This window comes from Myxocyprinus asiaticus, chromosome 36 (genome assembly GCF_019703515.2).
Source record: "Myxocyprinus asiaticus isolate MX2 ecotype Aquarium Trade chromosome 36, UBuf_Myxa_2, whole genome shotgun sequence".
Lineage (NCBI taxonomy): Eukaryota > Metazoa > Chordata > Actinopteri > Cypriniformes > Catostomidae > Myxocyprinus > Myxocyprinus asiaticus.
In genome coordinates this window covers 32259802-32278802 of record NC_059379.1, presented here as the reverse complement: position 1 = coordinate 32278802, position 19001 = coordinate 32259802, and the positions used below count along the sequence as shown (strand labels likewise).

Here is a 19001-nt window from a genome sequence, read left to right as displayed (position 1 = left end):
TCAAAGGGGGCACGTGCCCCCTCATTTTTAATGGCTCTGACGCCTCTGTCCATACTCCACAAGAAAGTACCAATACAAGCTTTCCAGACAGAGACCAACAACCATTTTAAGTGTTAGTTGGAGTAAAAATGAGTTTAGGCTCAACTTGTGCAGTTGTTGACTGTCATAACAACTCAAAGTAGTTAATGATATCAGTGTAACTAAGTTCGTACCTTCAAGTCATCCATCCACTCCTTAAACTTTGACAAGTGAGGCACTGTCAAAAAACGGTCATCGCGACTCTTTAAAGTATCAGTACTATGGAGCCGCATGCCAAAGAAAGACTATCTTTACCAATTTAATACGCTACACATTCCATTATCCACTAAGAACATCCGCTGATGCGAGTAAAACGGGAGACCAGAAAACAAAAACAGACTTCCGTTATGAATTGTGGAACACTTCCGCATTCAGGAAAAAGGTGGATATTGCAGAATAATAACAATGCCCTGGCTCCAGCCATGACTGAATGGCACTGCCTCAACTGATTTATTATTGCTTTTATAAAACTGTTACACCATAATTGATATTTTGAGGACACAAATGCACATTAAAATATATTTTTTAAAAGTAGCCTAAAATTATTAAATGCCATCCTTTCATTAGAAGATAGTCCTTGACAGTAAACAGTATGTTGCTGTGCAACAATAATAACAATCAGCTATGAGTGCTGTGCAGTTATTCAAATGGCTCTGTGAAGAAATTATAGGTGCTTTATTGTGAGGAAATACTGTACATATATTGATTTTATCTCATACATGTAGGCCCAGTCATTTATATTTGTAGCTTACAGTGTAGCCTAATTTGACCCTTTCTAAGAAATGCAGGAATGCAATATTGCCAATACAGTTACCCTAAACTGTTCTAATTCAATGCTACACACTGTTTCACATACAGTCACAATAAATATCACACCAAACCATTTAAATGCTTTAAGGAAAAATTATATCATGTGTTATAGGAATGTTATGATGAAGTTATAAATATGTTTTGATAGTAATGACAGCAGGCTAATATCTAAGGTAAGAGCTGATATGCTACTCCTCAATTTGACCTGGGATCACACAGCAGTCGCTCAGTCCTGTGGAGGTGAAGGGCATCATGTCCAAAGATATCTCCATTTCACCTTCCTGCTGCTCTAGAGCAGGCAATGGCACATTTCTGTGAATACGAGAGGAATCCGACATGACCGAGACCTTGTCGAAAGGTATGTCCAGGTCCTCCGCATGACCGGGGACCAAAACCAGGCGCTGAGGATTGGAAACCCCCACTGCATCCTTCTGGAGAAGAGTTGTGTCATGATGGTAAGACACCAGTTCATTGCTAAAATTCACAGTCTCCACCGCGGACGGTGCGCAAAGTCTGTTGCAACCCAGTATAGTAGTAAAGGCTTTTCTGAAATCTGCATTGCACGCGTAGATGACCGGGTTGAGGGAGGAATTTGCCCATCCGAACCACACGAATATGTTGAATGTGGTGCTGCTCACGCACAAAGAATCTCCAAGCGTGTCCAGGTCACAAAAAGGCACGATGCAGTTCAGCACGAAAAATGGCAGCCAGCAGAACACAAAGACCCCCATGATGATAGACAGTGTTTTCAATACTTTCGTTTCCTTCTTAAACGTGCTTCTAAGGGACTGTTCACTTGTGCAGTTATGGTGATTTGGATTATGTCCAGCTGCTTTCTCCAAAGTGGAGATCCTTCGGATCTGCGTTTGCGCAATCCTGTAGATGCGTGTATATGTTCCGATCATGATAATAACAGGGATGTAAAAGCTTATGAGTGAAGATGCAATAGCATACGTCCTGTTTAAAGTCGCAGTGCAGTCCTCGAATGGGATTGTGGTGCGGTTTAAGGGAGCATTGCGATCTGTCTCAGCCCTGTGCCAGTTGAGTCTGACCGGGATGAAAGAAATTAGGATGGAAAGGGACCACGCCATTCCAATCATTATAAACGCCACCTTTTGGGTCATTTTACGTTCGTAACGAAATGGGCTTGAGATGGCCCAGTATCTGTCCAAACTTATAATGCACAAATTGAGAATAGAAGCCGTTGAGCACATGATATCAAAGGCTATCCAAATGTCACAGAAGCTCCCGAAGAGCCAGCAACCAACCACCTCAGAGACAGCCTTCCATGGCATAACCAGAACAGCCACGAAGAGATCAGAAACTGCCAGGGATATGACGAAAAAATGAGTGACTTTGGATCTGAGATGTCTGAATTTGATGACGGCGGCGCACACGAGTGTGTTCCCCAGCAGCGTGGAAAGGATGAGGGCGCAAAGAGCGCAGCCCTTCAGTGCGCGGACACTCACACCGGAGCTGTCCCTTTCAGCACCATCGCTCTCCCTTCCTGCTGCTTCCATGTGTAGACCCAAATCAAATATATCATTGTCCTCAAGTGGCTCCTCACGTCAACAGATCCTCTGTTTCCCTTGGCTCTTTTACAAAAAGTCTCGATGTCTTCCCTCCTAAAAAGTGGTGTCGTGCTCCTGATAAATAGTGCGTCAGAGAGAAGAATGGAGACGAACAGCACACTCACTGATGAAAAAATAGAGTTTCATGCTATATAAGGAGAGGACGGGCCAGTTAGTAGAGTACGACATCACTGAGTTTGAGATAGTTGGAAAAGACAGCAGCTGAGCTTCACCCTAGAAATGTGTTCGTTTCGAATGTGAGATATAGGCTATGTGATACGACAAAAAAACACGTGTCTTAAAGGTGCTGTAAGCTATTTGTTTATGGAATGGTATGCAGAAAATGTTCCTTCTCCAGAAACGATAGCCTTAAATAATTGTCTATATGCACTATAATGATATTAGTGAAATGAGCAGGGTACAACGGGGCTGAAGGCCACCGGGAAAAAAGGCACATTTGATTTTATTTCCCCCCAAAACACTAAATGGCAACAAAAACTACCACAGCACTTTTACTAAACGTCGGTTTGTCACTGCAAGGCAATTTGATCTAATAATTAATCATTTTTAAATGTATGTAACTAATGAAATCCCTGAAATTAACACTTTTATTTTGAGACAAAATACTTATTTGAAGTGGGCTTACATTGACTGATACAATCACAATAGAGATTCACTTGTTTAAAGAATGCTTGAGATGTTATGAAATGTCAAATGTGATTGAAATTAACAGTAAATCGTGCCCCCTTTTCTGATGTTATTTTGAATAAGTGTTATCTTAATTTGTTACTCAATGAAGCATCTTGCTGTCTCAAAAGTATTTGCATTAGTTGGCAAATCTTGCACTGTAACATTTGGCCCTATATATATATATATATATATATATATATATATATATATATATATATATATATATGTGTGTGTGTGTGTGTGTGTGTGTGTGTGTGTGTGTGTGTGTGTGTGTGTGTGTGTGTGATATCACTATAACGCCCCCTGGGAGCCTTTATCCCAGGTGGGAGGTGAAAGGCCACCCTTTTTTTCTTTCTTTATTTCTTTTTTTAATACAGTGATTTTCATTAAAATAAATAAATAAATAAATAATAATAAAAAAAAAATAATGCTATGTAGTTACTTCTTTTTACACAAATTATGTTGCACAATCAATATTCAATAAAAATAAATCAATTTCTTTTTTAATCTTGATATACTGTGTGACCAGCAAAAAAGCTAATTCTTCCTCAAAGGGATAGCCAAGTTCACCCAAAAATTACAATTCTCTTTCCATTTACTCACCCTCAGCCCATCTCAGATGTGTTTTAATTTCTTTCTTCTGCAGAACACATACAAAGATTTTTTTTAAGAATGTCTCAGCTCTGTAGGTCCATACAATGCAAGTGAATGGTGACCAGAACTTTGAAGGTCTAAAAAGCACATAAAGGCAGCATAAAAGTAATCCATACAACTCTAGTAGATAAATCCATGTCTTTAGAAGCGACATTATAGGTGTGGGTGAGAAACAGATCAATATTTAAGTCCTTTTTTACTATAAATCTCCACTTTCACTTCCACATTTTTTTTAATTTATTTATTTATTTATTTTTGCCGATTCACATTCTTCATGCATATTGCAACCTACTGGTCATGGATGGTCAAAATTGGAGATTTATTGTAAAAAAGGACTTAAATATTGATCTTTTTTTCACCCACACCTATCATATCGCTTCTGAAGAGCCATTTGAGTCTTATGGATTACTTTTATGCTGACTTTATGTGCTTTTTGGAGCTTTAAAATTCTGGCCACCATTCACTTGCATTGTCTGGACCTACAGAGCTAAAATATTCATGTAAATAACTATATTTGTGTTCTGCAGAAAAGAGAAAGTCATACACATCCGGGACGGCATGAGGGTGAGTAAATGATGAATTTTAATTTTGGGGTGAACTATTCCTTTAATGTGTGCCTTTATGCTGTATTCACGTCTGTATAATTGCAAGATGGCAACTCGGAGGTTCTTCTCGGAGCTGTTCACGTCCTGGAAACTCAGAATTTATCAGTTTCTATGACAACACTCATAAAGCCCAGGGCCGGCACTAGCTATAGGCAGATTAAGCAATTGCCTATAGACCTCCACATTGCAGGGGGGCCTCCAAAAGACTTGTGAACTTGGTGATTAGACAGAGCTGTGTGGGACAAGTTTCATTTCTTGCACTTGTAATATCCACAAATGGCACCTATTATCAGTGTTGCAACAAATAACATGTCAAAATGGGTCTGATTAAAGCAATATTCCATGTTTAATACAAGTTAAGATCAATCGATCAATCGAAGATCAATGGCATAATGTTACCACAAAAACTAATTTCGACTCGTCCCTCCTTTTCTTTAAAAATAAAAGCAAAAATCTGGGTTACAGTGAGACGCTTACAATGGAAGTGAATGGGAACAATCAGTAAACATTAAAATACTCACTGTTTCAAAAGTATAGCCACAAGACGTAAACAAAATGTGTTAACATGATTTTAGTGTGATAAAATCAGTAACTAACCTTTTTCTGTGTAAAGTTATAGTCAATTTTACAACTTCGTTGCCATGACAATGTGATGTCAATAAACCCTAAAATGACTGTAAAAATGACAATTTATCAACTTTACTGCTCTAATAATACATGAGCTTTGACAGAAAAATTAATGAAAGTGCTTTAAAAAAAATTATTAGCTTCACATTTCTGCCTTTAAACCCTCCAAAAAATTGGCCACATTCACTTTCATTGTAAGTGCCTCACTGTAACCTTGATTTTGCTTATTTATTTATTTATTATTATTATTATTATTAAGAAAAGGAGAGACGAGTCAAAATTAATTTTTGTGGTAATCAACATTCCACTTCTGTCACTCACTCGACGTTGTGTCGATGTATTGACACTAGGGGTCGCCCTTGGGACCCCCAAACACCTCAGATCTTTAAGAAAAGGCCAATGAGAATTGGCGAGTGGAATTTGCATGCCACTCCCCTGGACATACGGGTATAAAAGGAGCTGGCTCGCAACCACTCATTCAGATTTTTTCTTAAGAGCAGAGGGGTTGTACTATCAGCGAGCTGAATACTACTGCTGTTCCATTCACCTCTTAAGAAGCGTATGCTGTTGGATATACGGCACATTTCCAGCGGCTTTCTTTCCTTCTGCACGACAAGTGCAGATTTCGCCCCTGGGTGCTTCGACAGCGCTAAAAGAGTGTATATTCTTGCTAAAGAGTATATTTTCTCTATTAGAGCACACACATTGACGTTGAACATACTTTTAAAGATGCATCTTTATAAAGATGCCTTTCCGTCTTTGTATGATTCCTGGATGCGGTCGCTATCTCTCTGCTTCCGACGACAACAGGCGCTGCATCACGTGTCTGGACAGCAATCACACTGAGGCAGAGTTCGTGGATGGTTCATGTTCTCATTGCAAGAATATGACCATGGCAACGTTGCGGTCACGGCTTTCCTTCTTCCGGGGGAAAGCCACTCTAGCCGCCCCCCATGCCTCGCCTTTTGCTTTTGCTTCATTTGGGGGCTTCAATGGGCGCGGCTCCGCCGGGTAAATCCCCGTGGACCTCCCATTCCCCAGCACGCTCGTTTGCCCCCGGCGAGTTCCGAGAGGAGACCAGCTCGCCCCAGGGCCAGCTTAGTGTCCCTTTCGGAGCTCCAGAGCGGCATGAGTGCTCGATTGCTGCATCAGAGAGCGTACTGGCGATGTCAGACGCCGAGAACTCGACTGGGCTGCCACCTTCGGGTCGGCCTGCCCAGTCTGAGGCTGATGGCGAGATGACCGCCATGCTTGCCCAGGCCGCCGCGTGTGTCAGGTTGGAGTGGAACCTTCCACCTTCCCCTGAGCCCTCATGGCTAGATGATTGGTTCCTGGGTTCGGGGCGCCGCTCACAGGCATGCCCCTCCGGTCCCTTTCTTCCCGGAAGTGCACAACGAGCTGACGAGGTTGTGGAGGGCACCTTTTTCTGCCCAAAACCGACCTCCCAGCTCGTCCGCTCTCACTACCCTTGATGGCGGGGTGGCCCACGGGTATAAGGAAGTCCCTCAGGTGGATAAGGCGGTTGCAGTGCACCTGTGCCCGCAAAGCGCAGCCACCTGGTGGGATCACCCGGCACTCCCTTCCAAGGCCTGTAGGATGACGTCATCTCTGACGGCCAAAGCCTACAGTGCCTCTGGTCAGGCCACCTCTGCCCTGCATGCCATGGCCCTCCTGCAAGTACACCAGGTCAAGGCACTAAAGGAACTGCACGTGGGTAGTCCTGATCCCGATGTGAGGCAGGAGCTGCGCTCGGCGACCGACCTCGACCTCTGGGCAACGAAGGTCACAGCGTGAGCACTCGGGCATGTGATGTCCACCCTCGTGGTCCAGGAACGCCACCTGTGGCTGAATCTGGTCGAGATGAGGTACGTGGACAAGGTTCGCTTTCTCAACACCCCCATCTCCCAGATCAGCCTATTCGGCGACACCGTCGAAGACTTCGCCCAGCAGTTCTTGGCGGTGAGGAAGTAGACGGAAGCTATACAACACATCTTGCCCCAGCGCAGCTCAAGATCCCGTATCCTGTCTGCTCGCCGAGGGCATCCCCCTGCGGCGGCGAAAGCCCAGGAGGCTCCGCCTCAGCCCGAGCCCAGTTCTCGGCCCCAGCGTAGAGCCCCCTGCAGGAAACTGATGCACCCCGCCTCACGGGCCGGCACGAGGACCCGGAAGGCTCCTAAGCGCCCCTGAGACGGACGACCCAGGGAGTGAGATTTCTGCTGCAAACCCGGAGCTGGTATCCAGACCACTCCATCCCCCGGTGGAAGGCCAGGAGGTAAATCCTTGGTTTCCTTTTCTTTTATGTTCGCCGCACCCCGAACGGGCTGCAGTACCCACATTCTCAAAAGAGCAGTTTCCTCACTCCCTGGGTCACATAGCCAGTGTTTACGACCGCAGTTATCATGGCAACCGGGCACTGAGCACCTGCGAATTAGACGCCGCGAACGCAGGCCCCCCGCCTTCGTGCGGTCGGTCGCACCACACTCACATCCACGGCCAGGTTGTTGTGACGGACTACGAGGATGGTCAAAAAGTCCCTCTTCCCCCGTCGCGAACGCCCCGCAAGGTAAGTGCTTCAAGGGTCCCCTCAGCACAGCCACGAGTTCGAGACGAAGCGAGGCTCCTCGACGTGGCATCCCCTGCTCCCTCCTGCCGCGAGGCCCCACCCACAGGTATGTTAAACACGATCGTCCCCTTAGTGCCCCTCGGCTGGAGCTTGGACGTGGCAAGCGCTTTCCAACCCATCGCGGTGGTTGGCCAGGATAATCCGACTCGATTCGCTACGCGATTCAGTTCGCCAGGCACCCACCCTGGTTCAGCGGCCTCCGCTTCACTTCGGTGAGGGGCGAGAACGCCACCACCTTGCGTGCGGAGATCGCGACCCTTCTGCGCAAGGGTCTGATAGAGCCTGTCCCTCCAGCCGAGATGAAGAAAGGGCAGCACACCATGATACAGTGGACAGTAAGTCCTTAGGGAAGCACGACCTGATCATCAGGTTCCTCAGAGGCGCCTGGAGGCTGAATCCTCCTAGGCCACGCCTGTTCCCCTCATGGGATCTCTCCGTGGTCCTCCTGGACCTCCGCGGAGCCACCTTTGAGCCGTTAGAGTCAGTCGAGTTGAAAGCCCTCTCCTTGAAGACGGCCCTCCTGATTGTGCTCACCTCCATCAAGAGGGTCGGGGAACTGCAAGCGTTCTCTATCAGCAATACCTGCCTGGAGTTCGGTCCGGGTGACTCTCACGTAATCCTGAGACCCACAACCCCCTTCAGGGATCAGGTGGTGAACCTGCAAGCGCTGCCCCAGGAGGAGACAGACCCAGCCCTGTCATTGCTGTGTCCGGTGCGTACTTTGCGCATCTACTTGGATTGCACGCAGAGCTTTAGATGCTCTGAGCAGCTCTTTGTCTGCTTTGGTGGACAGCGGAAAGGAAATGCTGTCTCCAAACAGAGGCTTGCCCACTGGATCGTGGATACCATCGCTATGGCATACCAGGCCCAGGCCATGCCCGCCCCTTCGGGAATACGAGCACACTCCACAAGGAGTCTGGCATCCTCGTGGGCACTGGCCCATGGCACCTCTCTAGCAGACATCTGCAGGGCAGCGGGCTGGGTGACACCCAATACATTCGCAAGATTTTACAATCTCGGGGTCGAGCTGGTTTCGTCCCGTGTTCTGTCAGGTACGAACAGGTAAGTTCGGGAATACGGACAGCTGGCCGGGTGTATCGCTTGCGTATAGTGCCTTTCCCCTCCAAAGAGGCGAAGATGTGCGCTTCTTTTCCCATGCGAGTTCATGAACCCGTGAACTCTGGATGTCCTTCCTCCCTAGCCCTGTGTCTCACAAATTCAGCTGAGGAATTCACAGCCGGAACCAGTACGTGTGCTAATATGCCCTTACTGAGGTAGGTGCTCCACAGGTGCAGGTTACTCCGGTAACCCCCTGTGATGTATTTTCCGCAGTACGGTCTCCCTGTCGGCAGACCTGCGTCTCCCTTCGACAGAGCCCTCTCTGTCCTGGTCGCCGTGTTTTTTAGAGCTCCTCCCCTTTCAGACAGGACCTACCACCGCGCCTCATCCATGTGCAGCTCTGAGCCAACATGACGTGCTTGCCACAGGTTACCTCCCCTCCGGGCAGGATGTGGTCTCTGTGGGGTCTTTTCCCCCTGAAAGAATAGGATAGGAAAAGAACACCTTCCCCGGCGCATATATTGAGTGTTAAAATGTGCCCAGCTGAATAACTGAATACTCTGTGGAGAGAAAACATAGAGAGAAAAGACAGCGGCTGACACAACCTGCTTCCATACTAGATACGTCTCTGAGTGACAGAAGGGGAATGTCTCGGTTACTGTCATAACCTCCATTCCCTGATGGACGGAACGAGATGTTGTGTCCCCCCCTGCCACAATGCTGTACTACCCGCTGAAATGGCCGGGACCCTGTCTCGGCTCCTCAGCACAAAACCTGAATGAGTGGTTGCGAGCCAGCTCCTTTTATACCCATATGTCCGGGGGAGTGGCATGCTAATTCCACTCGCCAATTCTCATTAGTCTTTCCTCAAAGATCTGAGGTGTTTGGGGCTCCCAAGGGTGACCCCTAGTGTCACTACATCGACACAACGTCTCGTTCCCCCCATCAGGGAACGGAGGTTACGACAGTAACCGAGACGTTATGCCACAAATGCTGTCGATTAAGCCGAACTTGTTTTGAATCAGGGAAATTCCTTTATGGCCAAAACGGTTGTTGATAACAGCAAAATATTTATCACTACATTAATTAATTCACCTCTATATGTTGTTGCTAAATTTTTAAGAACAAAGAAAACGCTCAAAGCAATGAAGCAAGTAAGTTTCATAGCAAACTGCAAATAAAGTCCTCTTCAAATGAATATATATTGGCAAACATACTGAAAATTAGCACACACCCAGTCTGTCATTTTATTACATGATGAACTGTTTCCACACAAAAGCAGTTTATGCAGCGGCCTAATGTTTCATCTCCATTCACTTGCATTTAAACAGCTCTCCATGTTGACCGCTCCAAGATGGCGCCATGGTTGGCCTATCCGAACCAGCTGAACGAGGCATCTATTTAGGTCTATTTATGGAATGAGGCATCTAATTAGGTCTATTTATGGTAACGATGACATAATAAAATAGTATATCAAACAGAAATATGTGTTCACTACCTTTAACTGTTGAGGACGCTGCCATTTTGGTTATTTTGTATATGAAGTCATGACTGTCAAGTTGAAGATTCATAGAATTCCGAGTTTATAACTTATTACGAGTTCTACGAAAATGTAAAAGCTTTTTACAAGTGGAAATCTCGTAATTACGGTAATTCCAACATGTCGTGAATGCACCATTAGCCCTGTTGTACCCTAAATGTTTTGGTGAATACTAAATTGCTAAAATCCTTCGGAGGTATGGGGGTGCCATTTGTAAAATAAAACATGTTACAAATACTGGTTACATTTTGACAAATTTAACAGAAAAATCTGCTCAATTTGGCCAGATTTACATAAATAAGCATTTCATTTTTTTTATCAATTTTTTTTAATCAATTTATTGTGCAACAATACTTACAAATAAAATAAATATAAAATCTAAATCTAAATGTTACATCTAAATTTTCAATTTAAATCTAGATGTTCAATGTGAATGTTGAAACTAAATGTAAAGTATAATCCAACATGTAAATCTAAATCCAAATGTTAAATCTAAATTTAAATCTAAAATATAAATCTTAAATATATAAAATGAAATATAAATATAAATCTTGAGCTAACCATTTAGAGGACATGTAAATGAATAACGCCCCGGGGCTGTCTTGACTGATGACGTAAAAGCCGTGCGACAGGGCAGCGAACAGCAGTGGCAGATGACCTTGGGCCTGCGTCTAAACGGGATAAAACGCCTCCGAAGGGCAATTTGAAAGGGATCGAAAGAGGCCCCCACGTTGAAGGGTCGTTCCAAACCTAAGGCTCATGATTGCTGGTTCGAAGGGTCCTTTAAAACGAGCGTTTTCGTAGGGTTCAACCGATGGACACTTCACTGCCAACCAAATCTGTAGGTTTGTCTAATGTAAATTAAACCAGCAGCAACTACAATCACAATATGTTTCTTTACACAAAAACATGTGACCTCCCTTCATCTCCGTGGTTTATAAAAGCTTTAATCATTATTATAAACTTTTAAAAATGATTTTCAACCCCTGGCTTTCTTCTTGAGACTGGCTAATGCTTGTCATTTTACTGTAAATTCGCTGGATCTGTTAAATAAAATATAATTATACACTGTGGCATTTTATTTATTGAATCATTTAACATGCACTATATTTGTTTACAGGTTCGTTTTTTATTAAAATAAAATATTGTAGCCTATTTTTAAGGCATAGATTTCAATTCCATAAAATTCCAGCTAAATTAATATTTATTTGACATAATATTTACTAAAATAGCTTGAAATAAATAATATGAAAATTAATCCACTTGAAAAAACAAAAAAACTTTTTTAACTTTATAAAAAATACATCTGTAAAAATAAAACATTTATTCTTTAAATAACTTCTTGGTTCTATAAACCTATTATAGTATTTTTTCACAATTAACGAAATTGTTAAAACATAAAAAGTAAACTGTAACCAGTTCACTCACTGTGCACACTGCCACTGGGAATCACGTGTTCTCAAATAAAGATCAGGTGCCGCAAATCTGGCCACCCCGCCCCCGTCCCGAGCTCGCAAGATCGCAATGGGAGAGAGGTGCCCCGAGTTGTTCCTGACAGGCTACTCAGCCAAAAAAGCTCTAAATGGTTAGGATTAGAGGTTCATAATGTATTCTTACATTGGGCACATACATAAGATAACCATAATCAGCAGTATAGGTACACCGTGACACAAGATCGACACAGCGGTCTTGAGAAAATAAGTATCAACCATGTGATTGCCGGGCAGATTTGACAGTCACTGATGATTTTACATCAATGAAAACTAGAAGGGGAGGGTTAAATTTGAAATTAGGAATTATGTGTGAGCACAAGCAGCAATCTGTAAGTATACCATTTTCTTTATTTATTGACTCTATTTAACTGTGCAATTTAAGTTCTGTATATATAAAGTACATGGTAATATAATTTGCCATATATATATATATGTAGTTACTTCATTTATATATTCATTGTCTAGTTATACAAGTTTTTGAAAATGATGCCATTATTGTCTCCGTGTAAACATACAAAAACGGGAATTTGTGAAAACGATGACATCATGCGCACGCATATTACGTGTTCAGTCTATAGGCATGCGCGCGAGTACTTCAAAACAATGCGCGAGACGTTCAAAACTACAATGGCGGACTACTGGACAGTGTTTGTGCTGCTCAAGATTGAGTTTATTGACGCTTCTCCAACAAAGTGTAGATTTACTACATCACTACTACGACCAGCGATCGCCATCTTCATTGTTTGTATTCACCGCTCTGTGGAAGAATGCTAATGTGCGCAGGCGCGTAGTGTTTCTTTACAAAGTGACATCGCCAACTACTGGCCTGGCATCCATAATATAGGCTTTTTAGTCGTTTTTGCAGATCCGTGTGAATGGGGATCGTTTTGACAACATTGTCGTCTGTACGTGAAACTTTTCAAAAACGCAAAAACTTTTCCGTTTTTAGTACATCGTTGCCGTGTAAACGTTCCCTAAATCTCCACTTACACTTTCAGATCTGAAAGTGAAACTAAACAGGCATCACTTGTGACTTTAAGATGTGAAAGTGGAGATATAGAGTAAAAACATATCTCACCCACACATATTATATCACTTCTGAAGACATGGATTTAACCACTGGAGTCTTATGGGCTAATTTTATGCTGCCTTTATGTGATTTTTGTAGCTTCAAAGTTCTAACCAACATTTACTTGCATTGTATGGACATACAAAGCTGAGATATTGTTCTAAAAAAATAAATAAATATTTGTGTTCAGCAGAAGAAAAAATGTCATACATATCTGGGATGTCATGAGGGTGATTGAATAATGATAAAATTCTTATTTTTTGGTGAACTATTCTTTTATATATTTTGTGTTAAAGCATAGTTCTGTAAAAAATAAATAAATAAATAAAAAATTTGGGGTTGGGAAGTTAAGGGGGGCACCACGTCATATCTCGCCTAGGGCACCAAGCCAGAACCGCCACTGCTCATGCGCGTCCAGTGATCCTATAATCTCTTGACCGCATCTAATTTGGCTTGGAACCTTCGCATTGACGGACTGTCACATAACATTCATAAATCAGAGACACAGCTGTCAGTTGGTGGCTCGCACAGACCCAGCACTTGCAGTGCAGTATTAATATATTACAGTATATATTAATATATAAATATTATATGAGTATTATATTAATATATATGTATGATTTACTTTTAATATTTGTAGTATTTTAAAGATTCAAGTATTGCAAAATTAGCTGCAAAAATAAAGGGCATCTTGTGGAGAACTTGCTTCTGTTTCACACGACAATAAAAGAATGAGTACAAGCTGGTCCTGAATAAATTATTTAGTCAACTGCAATAATGACAATTGTGCATGTGCACAATTTCATTTTTTACTCTGTGCTTGTGCATTGTGGGATTTAAATATATCCAAGTGGCTCGAGTGTTTTGACTACATTCACCAAAATTTGTTCAGATCCATTTAATGATTCAGTGACCATTTCTGGTGATGCCACCGGTTGATGTCTTGTGTGAAATGAGTTAGTCACTGAATCAACGATCAAAAGAACATTTTAATCCTTTAAAATTTGTATGCCTACAGACCTACAAAGAGACTTTAGCAGATGTTTTAAGCATTATAAGAACAAAGCAAATCTATCATTTCCCTACAGTTTGTAAACTACTGAGCATGACTTTTATCAAAAGACAACAATAATATTCTTATAATAATTATAATGACTTTCAATAACGTCTGTTTGTTTTCATGTTTAAAAAGCGTGTCTACATATCTATTCACTTCAGTAAAATGAACACAGAGGATCAATCTTTTTTCCTACAGTTTGTCGACTGCACACCAACACAGAGGTAAAAACAGGAGCTGATATTAAAAATAGCTTTACATATTTAACACATATCAGACTGACCCGTTTTCAAATCACTTTCACACATTCAGCAAAAATAGTGACAATACACGCAAGAACCAATGTGCGCGATTTCTACACTTCTGCTTCTTCTCCTGCTTTTTTTTTTTTTTTTACACTTTTGGCAGGCACTGCAGCGCGAACTGTACAAAGCATGTAGCGTCAGGAGCGCTCTCAGCTGCACTTATGTAAACAAAGATGTCTCGCCAGTTTCAAATGGGGGAAATGATGAATTAACACTGATATTTCGGTCGGTCCCTCACACAACACTATCGAATGGCTTCGGAAGAATTGATATATAAGGCACAAGAGTTAAGGACGATTTGTATGGTGCTTTTGGAACTTGGACAGCCTATCACCATCCTCTCATCCCTGAGGCTTGTCGCTTACACGTTGTACCTGTTACTTTTCTCAGCGCTGGCCAGGATGGGCCAATCACAGTCGTTTATACTTACTGGAAGTTTATTGGAGTTTAAAAATGCTTTTATAGATACTACTGAGGCGGATTAACATTCACAGGTATGAATCTTTGCCATTATTATTATTATCTTATTATTAAAAAAAAAAAAAAAAAAAAAAAACAATCCAGTGTAAATGTCTCCATTGAGAGAAAAACGTTCTGCTATTTAAATGCAGATGAATGGAGGATTCGGTTTGCAATGTGTTCATGCCCAGGGGTTGTATCACTTTTTATTTATTTATTTTTCCTTCTGTTTTGTATGGTTTGAAAGTGTATAGGCATAATTAAAATGTTTTATGTATTTATGTAATACAGAAATTATACACAATATACTCAAAATGCTGTTAATCTTGTACGTTTTGTGCGCAAAAGTTTTTATTGTTTCAAAGGGGGGCATGACCAAATACATTTGAGAACCACTGGCTTAAAAGAAGGATTGATTTTTGTTTTTTTTTCTGCAGTGCATTTCATGTAATGCTGCCAATCAAGAATGATATGACGATAAATAACTCTCGCTTGTGTGTTCCTCATTTCTAGATCATTCATTTAGATCAACATCAATGCAGATAAAAACATGGAGAAATGAGCACTGTTGAAAGCAACTTTGCAGAAATGAACAGAGTTGATTAGACTGTCTGACTGACGACCTATTACATAAGGGTTGTTTTGGCTCATGAAACTCACCTGTGATTGGCTGGATGGTCGCTCAATCAGCCCAAAGTAACAAAACGCAAAGAATACTGTATACAAATCCACCATTTGGACTCAATATGGGTTTAGCTTGGAAAAGTGCGGGGGACAAAAATCACCTTTTTAAAGAGTGCGGGGGACGTGTCGCCCACGTTCCCCACAGCTGCTACGCCATTGTAGATATTCAATGACTTGTTTAAATGGTATAACTGTGTATTTGTGGAATGACCTTATTTGTATTTGCATGGGTACAAATGTGCAGAAGCATGACAGAACAACCACATAATTCAGTGATGCAAAGAACAAAAATACTACATTTTGTTCATGTTCCGCAAATCCTGATTCCTCGCACCCTTTTGACCGCTATTGCAGATCGCTCAACGAAGACACTTCACGAGTGAATCTGCCAATGTTGTCTGCTGCCCTGTCGCACTGCTTTAATGTCATCAGTCAAGACAGCCAAGGGGTGTTTTTAATTTGCTTGTCCTCTAAATGTTTAGCTCAAGATTTAGATTTAACATTTATATTTAATTTTTATATTTAAGATTTATATTTAAGATTTACATTTAGGATTTATGTTAATAATTTACATTTAAGATTTATATTTGAATTTATAAGTAAGATTTATTTTTAACATTTATATATAGCATTTATATTTACATTTAGATTTAACATTTACATTTAGATTGATACTGAAGATTTATATTTATATTTAAGATTTACATTTAGGATTTATATTAATCATTTACATTTAAGATTTACATTTATATTTATATTTAAGCCAACAAAATCATGTAGTCTTTCTATTAGAAAGGGGGTGAGGGATGATCGGATTTCATTTGAGGTGTAGGGGAAAAGAATCCAGGTTGTGGCAGAGCGGCCTATTCGAAGTTTAGGGAGAGAATACACAACAGATCTTTCAGACAAACACATGGCAGAGTTGGTCCAGAAGCAACTGAAAGAGGGCCTGGATAAGATAGACAATTGTCATCTCCTAGGCAAATTCAAGGTTTGGTGTTACCAATTTACACTCTACATTGCCTGATGTGGCCGCTAAAAATGTGTGAGATTTCTACAGCGGCAGTGGCAAGGACTGACGGATTGATCTCTGTGGTATGGCAAAGAGGAGAGTTGCCCCCTATATGAGGCCCCAAGAGCAAACTTGCAGCACATATTGGTTGGGTGCAAGACAGCCCTGGACCAAGGACAGTACAGGTGGTGGCATGAACAGGTCCTGCGGAAGCTGGCAGAGATCCTAGAGGTGCATAGAGTGAAGGCAAACAAAGGCAACCATGCTCCCCAGAGGCAGGGTTTTGATTTTGTTAAAAAGGGAGGTGCTACATAAGGCACAGCACAGAGGGAAGCCAGATCAATCTTGGCATCAAAGTGATTGGTCAATGATGGTTGACCTTGGCCAGCTGCTAAAATTTCCTACCGAGGTTGCCATTACCTTCTTGAGGCCGGATGTAGTGTTGTGGTCGACTTAGGAATATAGCAATGACTGAGCTTACTGTTCCATGGGAAGAGGGTCTGGAGACATCCTATAAGAGGAAGAAGCTAAAATATGCTGATCTGGCCGCAGAGTGCAGGGAAAATGGACGGAGGACTGCCACCTACCCTGTGGAGGTTGAGTGCTCTGCAGCTGAGCTGAAGGCACTGGTGGAGGTGCGGTAGAGAATAATGCCCGGCAGGTTATTACAGCTACCTGTGCATCTGTTTAACATTTATATATAACATTTATATTTATATTTAAGATTTATATTAGAGTTGTACAGTTAGATTTAACATATACATTTAGATTTACATTTTTTACATTTAGTTTTAACATTTACATTCAATATTTAAATTGAACATTTAGATTTAGATTAAGATTTAACATATAGATTTAGATTTGATATACATTTTTAAGTATTTATTACATAATAAATACAAAAAAATGAGAAAAAAATATTAAACGCTTATTTACATAAATCTTGCCAAATTGAGCAGATTTTGTTGTTAAATCTGACAAAATGTAACCGGTTTTGTAACATGTTTTATTTTACAAACGGCACCCCAAGGGCACTTGAACATTGATCATTATAGTCATGTGATAAAGTCGTTTCAAAAGTAATTTCTAATAGAAATGTCATGAAAAGTGAGTCCCCACATGCTTTAAAACATCCACCATTGTGCCTGTTCCAAAACAATCAAAAATAACTTGCTTAAATGACTGGCGTCCTGTTGCTCTGATCCCCATCTTCAGCAAATGCTTTGAGAGACTAATCAGAGATTACATCTGCTCTGTGCTGCCTCTCTCTCTTGACCCGCTGCAGTTTGCTTACCGCAACAACCGCTCCACTGATGATGCCATTGCATCTACAATACACACTGCTCTCTCCCACCTGGAAAAAAAGAACACTGTGAGAATGTGAGAATTCTGTTTGTAGACTACAGCTCAGCATTCAACACCATAGTGCCCTCCAAGCTAGATGAGAAACTCCGGGCTCTGGGCTTAAACAGCTCGCTGTGCAGCTGGATCCTGGACTTCCTGTCAAGCAGACGCCAGGTGGTTAGAATAGGCAGCAACATCTCCTCATCACTGACCCTTAACACTGGAGCCCCACAGGGATGTGTTCTCATCCCACTACTGTATTCCTTGGACACACATGACTGTGTGGCAACACATAGCTCCAATGCAATCATTAAGTTTGCTGATGACACGACGGTGGTAGGTCTGATCACTGACAATGATGAAACAGCCTACAGAGAGGAGGTGCACACTCTGACACACTGGTGTCAGGAGCACAACCTCTCCCTCAACGTCAGTAAGACAAAGGAGCTTGTAGTGGACTTCAGGAGAAAAGACAGAGAACACAGTCCCATCACCATCAATGGAGCACCAGTGGAGAGAGTCAGCAGCTTCAAGTTCCTGGGTGTCCACATCACTGAGGAACTCACATGGTCCATCCACACTGAAGTCGTTGTGAAGAAGGCTCATCAGCGCCTCTTCTTCCTGAGATGGCTGAGAAAGTTTGGAATGAACCGCCACATCCTCACATGGTTCTACATCAGCACTGTAGAGAGCATCCTGACTGGCTGCATCTCCGCCTGGTACGGCAATAGCACCGCCCACAACCGCAAAGCACTGCAAAGGGTGGTGCGAACTGCCAGACACATCATCGGAAGTGAGCTTCCCTCCCTCCAGGAAATATATACAAGGCGGTGTGTGAAAAAAGCTCGGAGGATCATCAGAGACTCCAGCCACCCGAGCCATGGGCTGTTCCCACTGCTACCATCAGGCAGGCGGTATCGCAGCATCAGGACCCGTACCAGCCGACTCCATGACAGCTTCTTCCCCCAAGCAATCAGACTTCTGAACTCTTGATCTCCCACGATCAAAATACATCAGCACTGCACTTTATTACCCTTACTCTTATATCTCACACCGGACTGTCATAAATTATATTATTATTATATTATATTCTCTCTTAACAACTGACTATCAACCGACAGCCTGAATGTCAATACTGTACAATAATGTACATTCTATATATACTACTATATATACTTTTTTATATATTTTTATTTTTATTTAATAATGTGTATCTATATAGTGTGTATTGTATACTGTACAGTGTATGTTATTATTTGTATATTGTTGAGTGTAATTATGTGTATATCAGATGTTTAAATTGTGTTGTGTTAATTTGATG

General features: G+C 42.0%; 1 protein-coding gene across 1 annotated transcript; it reads right to left on the bottom strand.

Moving 5' to 3' along the window:
* Positions 1-853: 853 nt before the first annotated feature.
* drd6b (dopamine receptor D6b) lies at positions 854-2367 on the bottom strand. The gene has a single exon (XM_051674610.1). It carries the CDS (start codon positions 2181-2183, stop codon positions 1077-1079), a length of 1107 nt encoding a protein of 368 aa, XP_051530570.1. The 5' UTR covers positions 2184-2367; the 3' UTR covers positions 854-1076.
* Between the last annotated feature and the right edge of the window lie 16634 nt (positions 2368-19001).